We start from the raw sequence: 13,557 nt of genomic DNA, 5'->3' as shown, positions 1-13,557 counted from the left end.
ATGACATTTTAGGAGGAGACTGCACAAAATGTCCTCTAGTTTGGTGAATATAGAATCTTTTTTTTCTACAATATTACAAGTTAACATAGTGGAAATAAAATGAAGAACATAAGTAAGTCTGGGCTAGGAGTATAAATTATGTAACCCAATAAATGTTCCAGGTATTGTGCTGGGTTATGAGGAATAATAGGTTCTTTTTTGTGGGAAAGTAAGTTTTCATAATACTATTTCTCCCAGTTATTGTGAACTTAGTATAATCTGTATATTAGGGGTTTTGATTGTTACTCTTATCTTTCTTAGAGAAGATTTAATGTGTTAGCAAAAGCCAAGCTTTCATATGATCTTTGATGCAAAATAGTCATTGAGCTATCTTTTTATTTTTCCTCTAGGTTTGATGCAGAGATTAAGGAACAGAGGGGAGAGAGATCGGGAAAGAGAACGAGAAAGAGAAATGCGGAGGAGTAGTGGTTTACGAGCAGGTTCCCGAAGAGATAGAGACAGGTATGCTAATTCTTTTTTATTGAATTATAAAACCAGGCAGTTTCTTAATCTTTAATCTAGCCAAGTCAAACCAATTTATTTTGCTAAACAACCTTTTATATTTTATATTGTAATTGTTATTTCTGGTATTGGGATTTTACTTTGTATTTCAGGTATATTAAGTTATATGGAAAATTTAAGTTTTCTTTGGTGTTCAGGGATTTTAGGAGACAGCTTTCCATTGACACAAGGCCATTCAGGCCAGCATCTGAAGGCAATCCTAGTGATGACCCTGATCCTCTTCCAGCACATCGTCAGGCACTTGGAGAGAGACTTTACCCCCGGGTTCAAGCAATGCAACCAGTAAGATCAGAATGCTTGGGTGAAATTGTAATAATTATTATTTTCCAGGTTTTTTTGGTTTAGGATTATATGTCAAGAAGCCAGCCATTCATATATTCCCAGTTATCCAATGCTTTTCATCAAGGAGTAGGGTTAGTACAAGTTTATATGTAGTAGTTCTCTTACAGCCTTGCAAATTAGTATACTTATTGTGAGAAGTATACAAGCTGGTTTTCTAGATGGAGAAAAGCAAATGTTATCATTGCACAGCCACTGTTTGGGCATATGGATAACTATATAGGTATTGAGAAAGATGAAGTAAGCTAAGGCAGAATGACTACCAGCTTATAAGGTAGGGCTTTGTTATAATTCTGTTGTGAAAGACATGGATTTATTTTAGTAAAAAATTCTAGTCTTTAGTACAGTCATATAAAGTAGAATGAATGAACCTGAATCCTATTGGATTTGGAAACAAAAGATCTAGGTTTGGCTCCTTTCCTGCCATTTAAGATCTATATGACTTAAGTCACTTGTTTCTGGGCCTCAAAGTAAAGCCATATATGTATATTATGAAGAGTTTTTTTTAATGACTAAACTTGACTTAGGAGGAGGTCTGTTTAAATGTCTTTTTTTGCTTATAGGCATTTGCAAGTAAAATCACGGGTATGCTATTGGAATTATCCCCTGCTCAACTGCTACTTCTACTAGCAAGTGAGGATTCTTTGAGAGCAAGGGTGGATGAGGCCATGGAACTTATTATTGCACATGGAAGGTAAATATATATTTGTGGAGATAAAAGACATTTCCTGTTTCAATTATTTGAAGACTTTGTATTTAAAATGTTAGGTAATTAGTACCTTGTTTTATTTAATTTTTACTGTAAAATATCGTTCTTGAGTTGTAATCACCAAGTAAGCCCCAAATTTACTTATTACAAACTTCAGTCAGACATCTAAAGTCCCAGTATAAATTAGCGCAAAATTTTCAGTTTTTAGGACCCCAAAAATCTTCCTTTGCCTGGTATTGAGATAGTTCCTTTTTAGCTGAAATGCCTATTATTTCTTTTTGTTGTCATATTTTCTTTCTTTTTTTTGTTTTTTGTTTTTGCAAGGCAGCAGGGTTAAATGACTTGACCAAGGTATTAATTTTCTACAGCTGCATTTGAACTCAGTTCCTCCTGATTCCAGGGCTGGTGTTTGATCCACTGTGACACCTAGCTGCCTCTTGTCAGATTTTCAATTTGTTATTTTTCCAAAGAGCTGATTTTTTCTTTACTTTTTCCCTTTACTTCCCACTTGGGTACTTTTCTGCTTTTCTTTTCATTTCTTTTTTTTTTCCCCAGCCACTATCTTTTTTGGTTTTTGCAAGGCAATGGGGTTAAGTGACTTGCCCAAGGTCACACAGCTAGGTAATTATTAAGTATATTAAGGATTTGAACTCAGGTCCTCCTAACTCCAGGGCCAGTACTCTATCCATTGTATCACCTAGCTGACCTGTTTTTCTGCTTTTTTAGAAAATTTTCATTCGTTTTCTAAGTTTATTTTCTTCTCCACAAAGACAATGTTGATTATGTATTGTTTCTTTAAAAACATTTACTGTCTCATGTATGCATTTTGGCACTATGTATGTGTGTGTGTATGTATATATATTCTGCATTCAATCTTTTCTAATTGTTCTGATTATTTCTATTTTTGTGTAATGAATCATTGTTATTTTCTCTTAAGGGAAAATGGAGCTGATAGTATCTTGGACCTTGGGTTGCTAGACTCTTCAGAAAAGGTGCAGGTATGAAATCTTAAAAACAAAACCAAGACAAGAGCAGTTAGAGAAACTTGAGTAAGCCAGTTATCGCTACTTGTTTTCCTTAAAATTCTGAGTGTGTTCCCCCCCCAAAAAAAATTTCTTTGTTCTCATCAGTTTTTATTTCACCAAAATTTAGATTATTTACTTGACTCAATCTTCCTATTCTCTTCCCTTTCAACCAATAAAGTCATTTTAGAACTAAAGTTCATGTGCTCTTTCATAAATAATCTTTGTAGTTAATCTCTGGTATTCTTTGGTCCTAGGAAAACCGAAAGCGACATGGCTCCAGTAGAAGTGTGGTAGATATGGAATTAGATGATACAGATGATGGTGATGATAATGCTCCATTGTTTTACCAGCCTGGAAAAAGAGGCTTTTATACTCCAAGACCTGGCAAAAACACAGAAGCAAGGTTAAATTGTTTCAGAAATATTGGCAGGTAAGATAATAATCAATCTTTATTTTTAATTATTAAAAATATTGGGTTTATGGACCTAGTTACATGCTTTCACTTTAGCTATAGAATCAAATTCTATTGGTTTATAAAGTCATATACATACACAGGCATACACACTACCTCCGTCACAAGGTCTTAAATATAAATTTTGCCCTTAGAGATTACCTGATGAAATTTATGTTTCACATTTAGAGAATATTTTAAGTATGTGTTAATGCCATACTTCAGTATTGTTTAAGTTTCAGCTTCATAAATTTCCTCTTATTTTTCATCTTCAGAATCCTTGGACTCTGCTTGCTACAGAATGAACTGTGTCCTATCACATTGAATAGGCATGTAATTAAAGTATTGCTTGGTAGAAAAGTAAGTGATTCTAAGTAGCCTGATTTTGTTAATGTTTATAAACAATAGTGATAATAAATAGATCACATTTTGTGTTGTGCTTTACAGTGCACAAAGCACTTTACATACATTAAATTTTACTTTTGATCCTCAGAACAACCCCGAAAGGTAGGTAGTTCAAATCATTTTATAGATAAGAACATGGAGACCTAGGAAGAATGTAATTTTCCCAGGCATAGCTAGTAAGTGATGGAGCCTTGATCCCTTTGAATTCTCTGATTCCAAATCCAGTGATCTTTTCACTCTTCTACATTTGCTTGTTTGATAAAACAATTGCATTTCTTTTTTTGTGTACAATTTAATATTAGAAACCAAATATACTCTGCTATTATGCACAATTACTTTTTATGTAGTAATATGGTGACAAAATTGACAAAGGCTCATTCAAAATAAAAATTACAAGTGGAATAGCAAGACTTTAGGAGAGTCCCTTAAAATGACTAATAAGATATTATAACATTTGTTTTGTTTATAAATTTGGTTTACTATTCCAGTTTGAGTAAAGGTATGACAATAACATGTTAGAATTTAGTAACCAGCCGAGTATTTCAGTTAAATAAGCATTTGTTAAGTATTGAATTATATCAGACCCTGTGGGAGATGCTACTGCAAAAATGAAACCGTCCTCCTTAAAGACCTTACAGGGATTGGAGATGAGGAAAAATAGATAAATGAGAGGTAATTTCAGGTGGTTAGGATTTTAGGCACAAGTCATTGGTCAAGAAAAATTTGTGAGCTTTTAAGACAATTGAGTCTTTGAATGGGAGGAGAGGAGACAACCTGCGTATAGTACAAATGTAGGAGATTGAATATTATACAGTTTAATTGTATGTGATGAAAAGTAATTATTAAATCAGTCTGGAAAGTAGGCTGGGTCTATAGTGGAAAGGATCTTAAATGTAAGTTAGAGGAGTTGTTTTTTATCCTTGAAGATTAAAAAAAATGGAAGCTTGCTGAGTTGGGAATATCAATTAAGCATGGCCGTAGAATGACTTGGAGAGAAGGTGTTATTGAATACCTCTAACCAAGATATTGTTATTTTTTGTGCCCCCTGTGCCTAGACCATAAGAGGTGTTTAATAAATGCTTATTGATAGACTGATACACTAATGAATTAAGATACTGGTGAATTAATTTTACTGCATTAACATTTCTCACTATATCCTCTCTTTCAAGAGCTAACTTTTAATACTGACAAAAGGGGTCTTAAAGATTACAGATGAAAGTTCCATCCACTTAGTTTACAATGAAGACACTATAAAATGCCAAGTAGACTTAAAAAGGCACACTGATAGCATATGGTGAAGCTGACATCTCAACTCAGAGCTCCAGTTCATTACATTTTCCTCTCACGTGTGTGTGACACTGTCTTACCTACATTATTAATATGTTTACCATTTAAGTTAAATGCCAAAAATTTTGTCTCCTTTATCTTAAATGAAAATAGTTGCGGTGCTTCAGAATATAAGACTCTTGATGACTGTTCTTACAAACTAATTTCTCATTGCTTGAGCCCAGAATAAGAAAAGTTCATTAAAAAAGTCCATTTATAGAGCCACATGACACTGAAGTACATTGTCAAAACCGTGACTCTATTAAACTAGCCTCTCCAAGAGCAAAACTATTGCTACCCATTTATTGTGTTTTTCTTTTTTTTTTGCCCTGGGTTATTTTCTGTGAACAGCAGTATGAATAATTTCATGTAGTAGTGCTGGAAGTTTTTTGTAATGTAATAAAATCTCTTTTTAGGTTAATTGGCATGATTTTGCATTTTTTGATCCTGTTATGTATGAGAGTTTGCGGCAACTTATCCTCGCCTCACAGAGTACAGATGCTGATGCTGTTTTTGCAGCAATGGATTTAGCATTTGCAATAGACCTGTGTAAAGAAGAGGGTGGAGGACAGGTAAGGAAAATTCCTAGTTTCAGCATTCCGGCTGAAACATTTTTAGTTTGTTATACCTAAAATATTTATGGATTAATGAAAGGGACTAAATAAAATCAATTAACTATGGAAGATGTTCACATGTTTTCAAGGTTTTTTTTTAAGGAAGTATACATTAGCTATTGAATTATTAAAAATTTATTAATCTAGCATTTATTTTCAAGAACTGATAAGGCTTTTCAATTTTTCTACTTTTTACTTCCTATTTTTAAACAAAATTATGCATCTTCATTTTGCATAGGTTGAACTAATTCCTAATGGTGTAAATATACCCGTCACCCCTCAGAATGTATATGAATATGTCCGGAAATATGCTGAACATAGAATGTTGGTAGTTGCTGAACAACCTCTACATGTAAGTATTTTCTTAGAATTCTTTGCTGTAGTTTAATATTCATTTAGTATTCAACATAAATCTTATCTTTAGCATATTAGCTTAAATGATTCTTGTTTTTTAAAACTTGAATGCAAGACTAAATAACATTACTACCTAAATTTTTTATACATTACTGAGAGCAAAAAAAAAAACAGAAGAGAAAGGCAGCCCAAAACAGGGTCAAACCTGAGACCTAGTAGTGTCTATTGGCACACTCGTTCCCTCAGCTTTACTCTCCATGTCTCTTCCCTCCCCCCCAATAAAAACCAAAATTATCATCCTCCAAATGAAAGCTGAACAGACAGAATCCAGCTGCACTGGATTGAGGGCTTGACTGGAGATCTCCAGTTCAAAGGGAGGCCTTTGCCCTTACCTACCTACCCTTGTGTTGGATTCCAAGTATCTGTCTTCTCTCAGTCTGAGTTTGTGTGTCTGCCCTCACCCACTTCACACATTACTCCCACTGCTCTCTCTCACCTCCTCCCCATCCTCCCCAAATATCCTTAAAACTATGTGCCAACTCTCCTTCCTTCCTTGGGCACACAGACTGGTTCTGCCTTCCTCTCCCTTCCCCATATCTGTGGACAAATAATTATATAAAAATCACTTTATGTAAATGTCTGCAGGGTGATACACTTAACATAAAATAAGTGCAAAAGAGACATTCCTGCTTTTGAATAATTGGGCTCATTTTTTATTGATTAAGAAATCTGGAGGCAGCTAGGAAATTGTTTAGGTCTCTGAACCCATTTCCTTCTCTGTAGAATGAAAATAATACTTCTGCTGTCCATAGGATTATGAAGATGAAATTAGATATTTAGGATAATGTGCTATGTAGACATTAAAAGCATTGTGTTTAGTCCAGATATTATTCCTATTTTTATTATTATTTTCATCTTCCATTTTTTTAAAAAACTCAATGATTTAAATATTTCCTTTGTATTGAAAATTTTTTCCCTGATATTTCAAAATCAGAAATAATCTTTTTGTTTTGGTGAGGCATTCAGAACCAAGTGACTTGTCCAGGTTCACACAGCCAGTAAGTACCAAGTGTCTGGGGCTGGATTTGAACTCAGATCTTTCTGACTTCTAGATCAGTCTTTATCCAATGAACCACCGAGCTGCCCCTGAAATAATCTTCCTTTAGAGGCAAGAATGACAGCAATAGAGCCGTGGTCGTGCAGTCAGGCAAACCTGAGTTCAAATGTGATCTCAGGCTCTTACCTATTATTATAATCACTTACAGTTGAGAAAACCAAGGCAGAGGTTAATTCCCAGGGTCACATAACTAGTACGTTTCTGCTGTCAGATTTGAACTTATTTCTTCCTGACTCCTGGTCCAACATTATCCACTGTACCATCTAATTACTGCCATAAATAAATAGTTGAACTGCATAATAGAGAAGAATGAAAGTAATATTTTTTCCCATTGTAGGCAATGAGGAAAGGTCTGCTGGATGTCCTTCCAAAGAATTCATTAGAAGATTTAACAGCAGAAGATTTCAGACTCTTGGTAAATGGTTGTGGTGAAGTTAATGTGCAAATGTTGATCAGCTTTACTTCTTTCAATGATGAATCAGGTATGGAATTTTGTTAACTTTTTTAAAGAAATAAGATAATTGCTAATTTAATCAGTCAGTTGGCATTTATTGACTACCTAGGTTGATTAGATATTAATAACAGATCTATGTTAAATTCAGAATACAGTTATTTAACAGCTTTGTGCTTTAGTTTTCTCATCTGTAAAATGAAAGTGTTTGGTTTTTTGTGAGCCTTAAAAATCTTTTCATTCTGATTCTGAACTTTTTTTCACATGAACAAGAAGATATCAATTTGTATTTAAAACATTTCCCTAATTATCTCTTTTGTTATTGTTTTTTGTTTTTATGGGGCAGTAGAATTAAGTGAGTTGCTTAAGGTCTCATGGCTAGGCAGTATTAAGTGTTGGAGGCCCATTGTGTACTAAGGCCCTCCTGACTCCAGGTCTGGTACTCTATCCATTATGTCACCTAATTGCCTCCTCCCCACTTTTTTTTGAGCAGACTCAGACTATACTTGGAGTTTAATGTAGGGCACCATTTGTGATGAGTTTGATACCTGTGCTTTTCTTCCTTTTTCTACCTCCAACATGCCAGCCACATAAAATGCATCTCATAATTCACTTAACAAAAAATGCAGATCAGTAAACTATGAGGAGGAATGAGGTGATGATTGCACCACACATCTCTGTTCTCCTTCTGGTTTAGCAGCCTTTATTTTTTTTTCCTTACTCTGAGTTCCACACACTGGAAATATATTGTTTAACAATATCTTCTTTTATTTAAACAAAATGAATAACATTTTGACCTGTGAAGGTAAAGAATTTTAACTTTATTTTTACAACTAAATTGTATATCATGCTATCTATCTCCCCTTCTTCCCATATATCTCTGGCCCCCCTTCATTCTTAATAAAGGTGAATTTCAGGACCAGGACAGTGAAAATAGTGTAACTATCTCAGTAGATGATAATTATTGTCGAGGTAGTAAAACAAATTCCTTATGATATTTTTTGACATTACTAGTAATATTTGGAACATCAGAAATACAGACCAAGTCTGAACAGTTAAGAGTATGACTATCCTATTGGTTCAGATTCTGACTCATCCTCAGAAGCTTTTATTTTTATGGGATATACCTAAAATATTACATGTGCACGTGAATAATTTTCACTGTCAAACCTGTTTCTATTGTAAGAAATTACACTGTTCAAAATATCTATCATGTCTTTTACAGAAGGTTGAATTTCATTTTTTTTTCCTCAGGAGAAAATGCTGAGAAACTCTTACAGTTCAAGCGATGGTTTTGGTCAATAGTGGAGAAGATGAGCATGACAGAGCGGCAAGACCTTGTAAGTCAAATACAGTAATCATAAAATGTTTAGGAGGAAATTAAGGTGAGATTTAAATAATGAATGAGACCTGGAACCTGGAACCTCATTAGTTTTCATTGACTGAGAGACTATATACCTGAAATGTCTGTCATTCATGATTTTTTCCTTGGGGAGGTGGGAATGAGAGAGATTTAGTGGACATATTTTTTTCACAATTATACACCACCACTGTATTGTGTACTTGTGAAGTGACTTTAATTGGTATAGTTCAATAGATATTTTTAGTAATACTTTCTATATATAAAGTAGGTATACAATAGATGCTGGTGACAGTAATGAAAAACAAGCACTCTGTGCTTTATTTAATATGACCATCAACCCCCACAGTAGAAAAACAAACAAAAAAAAAGATATTGTAGAAAATGGCAGGCTCTTTCAAAATGAGAATGTACAAAGTTTATCTTTTTCCACTAGATTTCTCTATGTGCAACTCTTTAGTTGTAATCAGAACAATTGAGTTAAAATTCAAGTTCTTATGGGTTAATAATTTTTCCCTTCCAAGCATGTTTCTTCATGTGCCAAAGAGGATTATATAGTAATATAGATAATATTTTAATTCACTAGATTTTTGTGCAGAATGTAATGTTTGCACCTTCAACTAACTGTAAATAAGTTATTTGATTGCCCCCAAAAGACTCCTCAAAATTGATATTGGATACTTCTTTATGCCATGATTATCTCAATGTGTCATACTAGTTAGTATAGCTATGTATGTAGTTGCCCAGCTTCATCTTTGTTTCTTAGGAAGTTAGGAAAAGAAGGCCTACGATTAGGTTAAGCAGCCTGCATATTAAGAGTGATCTCAGGTCTGTGTGTGAGCGCGCGCGCGCGCGTGTGTGTGTGTGCGCGCGCTTCCCTCTTAAATGTTAATTTGTCAGTTATCTATGTAAAAAGCATTATGATAAATCCTAAAGATGCCAGTCTGGAATAAGGCATAATTCATGATCTCATAGTCAAATTGAGGATAGTGATATGTACACAGATTGCTAAGACAAAGGAATAATATAAGTACAAAGCCCAAATAAATTTAACAAAAAAACTTTATGAAAGTGCTGATAGAGTCCTCAATTGATCATTGAAGGGTGAAATTTCAAAAGATTAGAGCAGAAAGATTCTCATTCCTCAAATCTCTATTTATTCCACACATTTGGGGGGGGGGGGGGCATGAGCAAAGATAACTAGAATTTTGTCAAATTCCAAATTTGAATAATATTGCTCATATTTTCACTTCAAGCCCATAGGACTAGTTTTCTATGGCACATTTTATCCTCATGCCCTTAGTGTAGGGGTCAGGTCACATTTATATCACTGTCAATCTTCTAAAGTCAAATTATTGCAGGTGGTAGTCCTTCCCATAAATAGTCAAAACCTTCTTGATAACCCTTAAATCAGAGAGATTTAGCTACAGAAATAAAAATGATTGATACTTGGATGAGTTACAATATCCATTCTCCATTTCCAACAACAGAGACTTCTCAGTGTAATCCCCTAGATCACTTGCCTTCCTCCAAACCATTTTGGGCCCAGCTATACCCAAAATTAAACATAGTAATTTCTCAAAGTGTACAATTTTTATAGCAAATAAAATCTTTTCTTTTGAGAAGAAAAACCTTTAGTCTTTAGATGCGAAGTTCTTCTGGTACTATACAAACATAGTAACTGTACAATAATCATCCAAATGAATTCATTCCATTAAGCAAACATCATAGTATAGTGGAAGTCTGGAGACCTTGGGGCCCTGACTTCATCTCTATCAGCTTTGTGAGTTCACTGTCCTCATTTATAAAGGATGTGCTTTAATGATGATCTTTAAAGCTCCTTTCCCTTCTAACATCCTCTGGCTTATTTCTTCACCTTCAAGCAAGTTAGATTTAAATAAAATACATGGTTTAGCTCTTAGGATACTTCATATCTCCTTTCTTCCCTTTCCCCCTGGAGGCTCAGGCTACTGTTTTCATAAAATTTTTATTTTGCTTGTTTCTAGTTACAAATTCATTTTTCTATCTTATTAACTCGCTGGGCAGTTTTTTGCCTGTAAATACCTATTTTTCTCCAAAATAGAACCTTATTATCAAGGTTCAGACTAGGTTCCCTAAAGCAGCTTTGCTTTTTGGTCTGATTCTTCTTTGGAAATGGAAAGAACAAAATTAGTTTATATGAGAGGGTGATGAGTGCACAACTATAACTATGTCATAAAAGTACTATGTAGTAATCATATGACAGATATGATTATCTCAATATCAGAAAACTGTAACTACATTAATGACTTTAAATATCAGTTTTGTATTGTTTCACCCTCTCCCAGATTGCCATCCCAGAAAAAATTCAGCAGAACTGGTGAATACATTCACCTAGTTGAAATAGATAGCCAAACAGACAAATTGATTCTGTAGTATTCCTTATCTCTATTCATTGACATCTAAAATGAAAGCTGGGAAATACTTTCTTATCTCTCTTTAGCACTAAGATTGATCTTCATTATAATTTCATGCATTCTCTTTTTAGCTTTCCTTCATACTAGGCAACTTATCTCTTATAATCAAGATTTTTTTAAAAAAGATAAAAGGGGGGGAAACTCAGCAAAACCAATAAATTCATCAGAAAAAGATATTAACTGCAATATTCCCCACCTGATGACCTCTGTCCCTGTTTTATAGCTTGTCCTTTAATTTTTTTCTTTTTTTATTCATACTGTTCTTTTCTTGGTTTTGCTTATTTCACTTGACACAATTTCAAACAAATCTTCCCATGTTTTGGTCTAAGATAGGTAGCATAGTACTATTTCATCTTATTCATGTGCCACCCTGTCCTTTACTTAATTTGTGTGCATATACTTATTTTCTGGGTCATTTCTATTACTAAAAATGATGTCATAGAGATGTTTTGGTATGTAAGAAATGGGGCTTTGTTTTTTTTGGGGGGGTCATTGACCTCCCTGGCAAATATGCCTAGAAGTGGCCTGAGTTTCAGTAGGTAAATTGGTACTTCGTTTAGTAGAAAAGGAATAAAAAAAATCATATGCCACTGTCAGCTTTCTGTTCAAGAAAAAATGCATGGAAATTGGCCATAGATTTAGATGAACGAGAACAATAGCATGGTAACATTATACTACTATCCAAGAATGCTATCAGTCTTCCTCCTTGGAGGGAAGGACCCTTCCCAAAATATATTAATTTTTGTAAGTAAAAGGAAATACTTTAATTAGGGAGATACCACTATCACCTTGAATAAGTTTAAAATATATTTCTAATGTATAAGAATTACAAGAAAATAAAGTAAATTCTAATGTCTAAAATTTAAATTTTAAATATGGCAAGACTGGAAAATACAACACCAATTTTATTTCTGCTTAGGTTTACTTTTGGACATCAAGCCCATCATTGCCTGCCAGTGAAGAGGGATTTCAGCCTATGCCATCAATCACAATAAGACCACCAGATGACCAACACCTTCCTACAGCAAACACTTGCATTTCTCGACTTTACGTCCCACTTTATTCCTCTAAACAGATTCTCAAACAGAAATTGTTACTCGCCATTAAGACCAAGAATTTTGGTTTTGTGTAGAGTATAAAAAGTGTGTATTGCTGTGTAATATTACTAGCTAAGTTTTGTAGATTTTTCCATTTGTCTATAAAAGTTTATGAAAGTTAATGCTGTCATACCCCTGGTGGTACTTTAATGATTAAATGCAAACATTCCTATACCAAGTTTGTAACCTATAGGTCTAAGGAGCACTAGCAACAATTGTGCTAGTCAATAACTTCTTGGCCTAACCCCAGCCAAAGATGACAGCAGAACAATATAATTTACACTGTGATTTATCTTTTTGCTGAGGGGGAAAAAATGTAAAATGTTCTGAAAATTCACTGCTGCCTTTGTGGAAAGTGTTTCAGCAAAGGTTCTTGTATAGAGGGAGTAGGGAATTTCAAAATAAAAAATTAAGTATGTTCTGTGTTTTCCTTTTAACTTTTTTATGGTGTTTAATTTGTGGTTGGCTGCAATTGTGTATCATGTATATTGAACTTGTAAAGAGTTCTTGACATTCAGATCTTAAGAGTTGAAATCACTTTTACCTATGAAACCACTTCCATTGCGGTTTGTTTTGGTTGCATTGAGCTCTAGGACATTAGCTGATATCACTAATATTTTGCATGTAATTTGTTCATTTGAGTGAGGGTTTTTTGTGTACATAAGGTGGGGCCAATGCACAATACTTTATATCACAATCAACATTTTTTTTTTTGTATCCCTATTTCAATGGGCAGTCAGACAGGAGGTTACTCCAGTTCTAATTAGACATTTGTACTAAGGTGTTTCGGTTATGTAAACTCAGCCTGGGCACTTTCTGATAACTGTAAAATGTTTTATAAGATCATGATTATTGAAGATACATTTTGGAAAATTTTAATGTTCGTGAGCAGCTTAACTACTTTTGTATCTAGCCTTTTTTAAGTATCTTGTTACATTTACTTTTTTAAATAAAGAAATTACAGAAGAAATGTCAAGTCATACTGAAGAAACAATAGTTTTTATTTATGTAACCTGTATATTTTTAAACTAACAACAATACACCAGACACAGTTATGAGCTTAACAAAAATCTGATTTTAAGAACTTAAAAAAGCTTTTATGTATATGGATTATAAACAAACAGAAATAATTCAGTCTACATTTTACAGTTAGCAGAGAAACCTGAATGGCACAGGTCAGACAAGCCCATACATTCTAAAAATTATTTTCAAGAGGGCATTTATTTCTGACCATATATGAAATTAATTTCTAGTAAGTCATTCAATTAGAGTAATTTAAGTAGTTACACTTT

At 33.8% G+C, this 13,557-nt stretch overlaps 1 protein-coding gene across 6 annotated transcripts in view; it reads left to right on the top strand.

Moving 5' to 3' along the window:
* Positions 1 to 13,245, top strand: part of UBR5 (ubiquitin protein ligase E3 component n-recognin 5) — a 160,305-nt gene extending 147,060 nt beyond the window's left edge. For all 6 annotated transcript variants that reach the window (XM_074200773.1, XM_074200775.1, XM_074200772.1 and 3 more), the window contains 11 exons: positions 390 to 501; positions 699 to 843; positions 1,464 to 1,594; positions 2,547 to 2,607; positions 2,889 to 3,064; positions 3,361 to 3,445; positions 5,233 to 5,388; positions 5,669 to 5,782; positions 7,239 to 7,383; positions 8,607 to 8,692; positions 12,088 to 13,245. In XM_074200773.1, coding sequence (XP_074056874.1) covers positions 390 to 501; positions 699 to 843; positions 1,464 to 1,594; positions 2,547 to 2,607; positions 2,889 to 3,064; positions 3,361 to 3,445; positions 5,233 to 5,388; positions 5,669 to 5,782; positions 7,239 to 7,383; positions 8,607 to 8,692; positions 12,088 to 12,300 — 1,424 coding nt within the window. In that variant the 3' untranslated portion in view covers positions 12,301 to 13,245. The remainder of the gene's footprint in view (positions 1 to 389; positions 502 to 698; positions 844 to 1,463; positions 1,595 to 2,546; positions 2,608 to 2,888; positions 3,065 to 3,360; positions 3,446 to 5,232; positions 5,389 to 5,668; positions 5,783 to 7,238; positions 7,384 to 8,606; positions 8,693 to 12,087) is intronic.
* The last annotated feature ends 312 nt before the right edge of the window (positions 13,246 to 13,557 follow it).

The sequence above is a fragment of the Macrotis lagotis genome, chromosome X, assembly GCF_037893015.1.
Source record: "Macrotis lagotis isolate mMagLag1 chromosome X, bilby.v1.9.chrom.fasta, whole genome shotgun sequence".
NCBI classification, from domain to species: Eukaryota; Metazoa; Chordata; class Mammalia; order Peramelemorphia; family Peramelidae; genus Macrotis; species Macrotis lagotis.
This window is presented reverse-complemented; position numbering and strand designations above follow the sequence as displayed.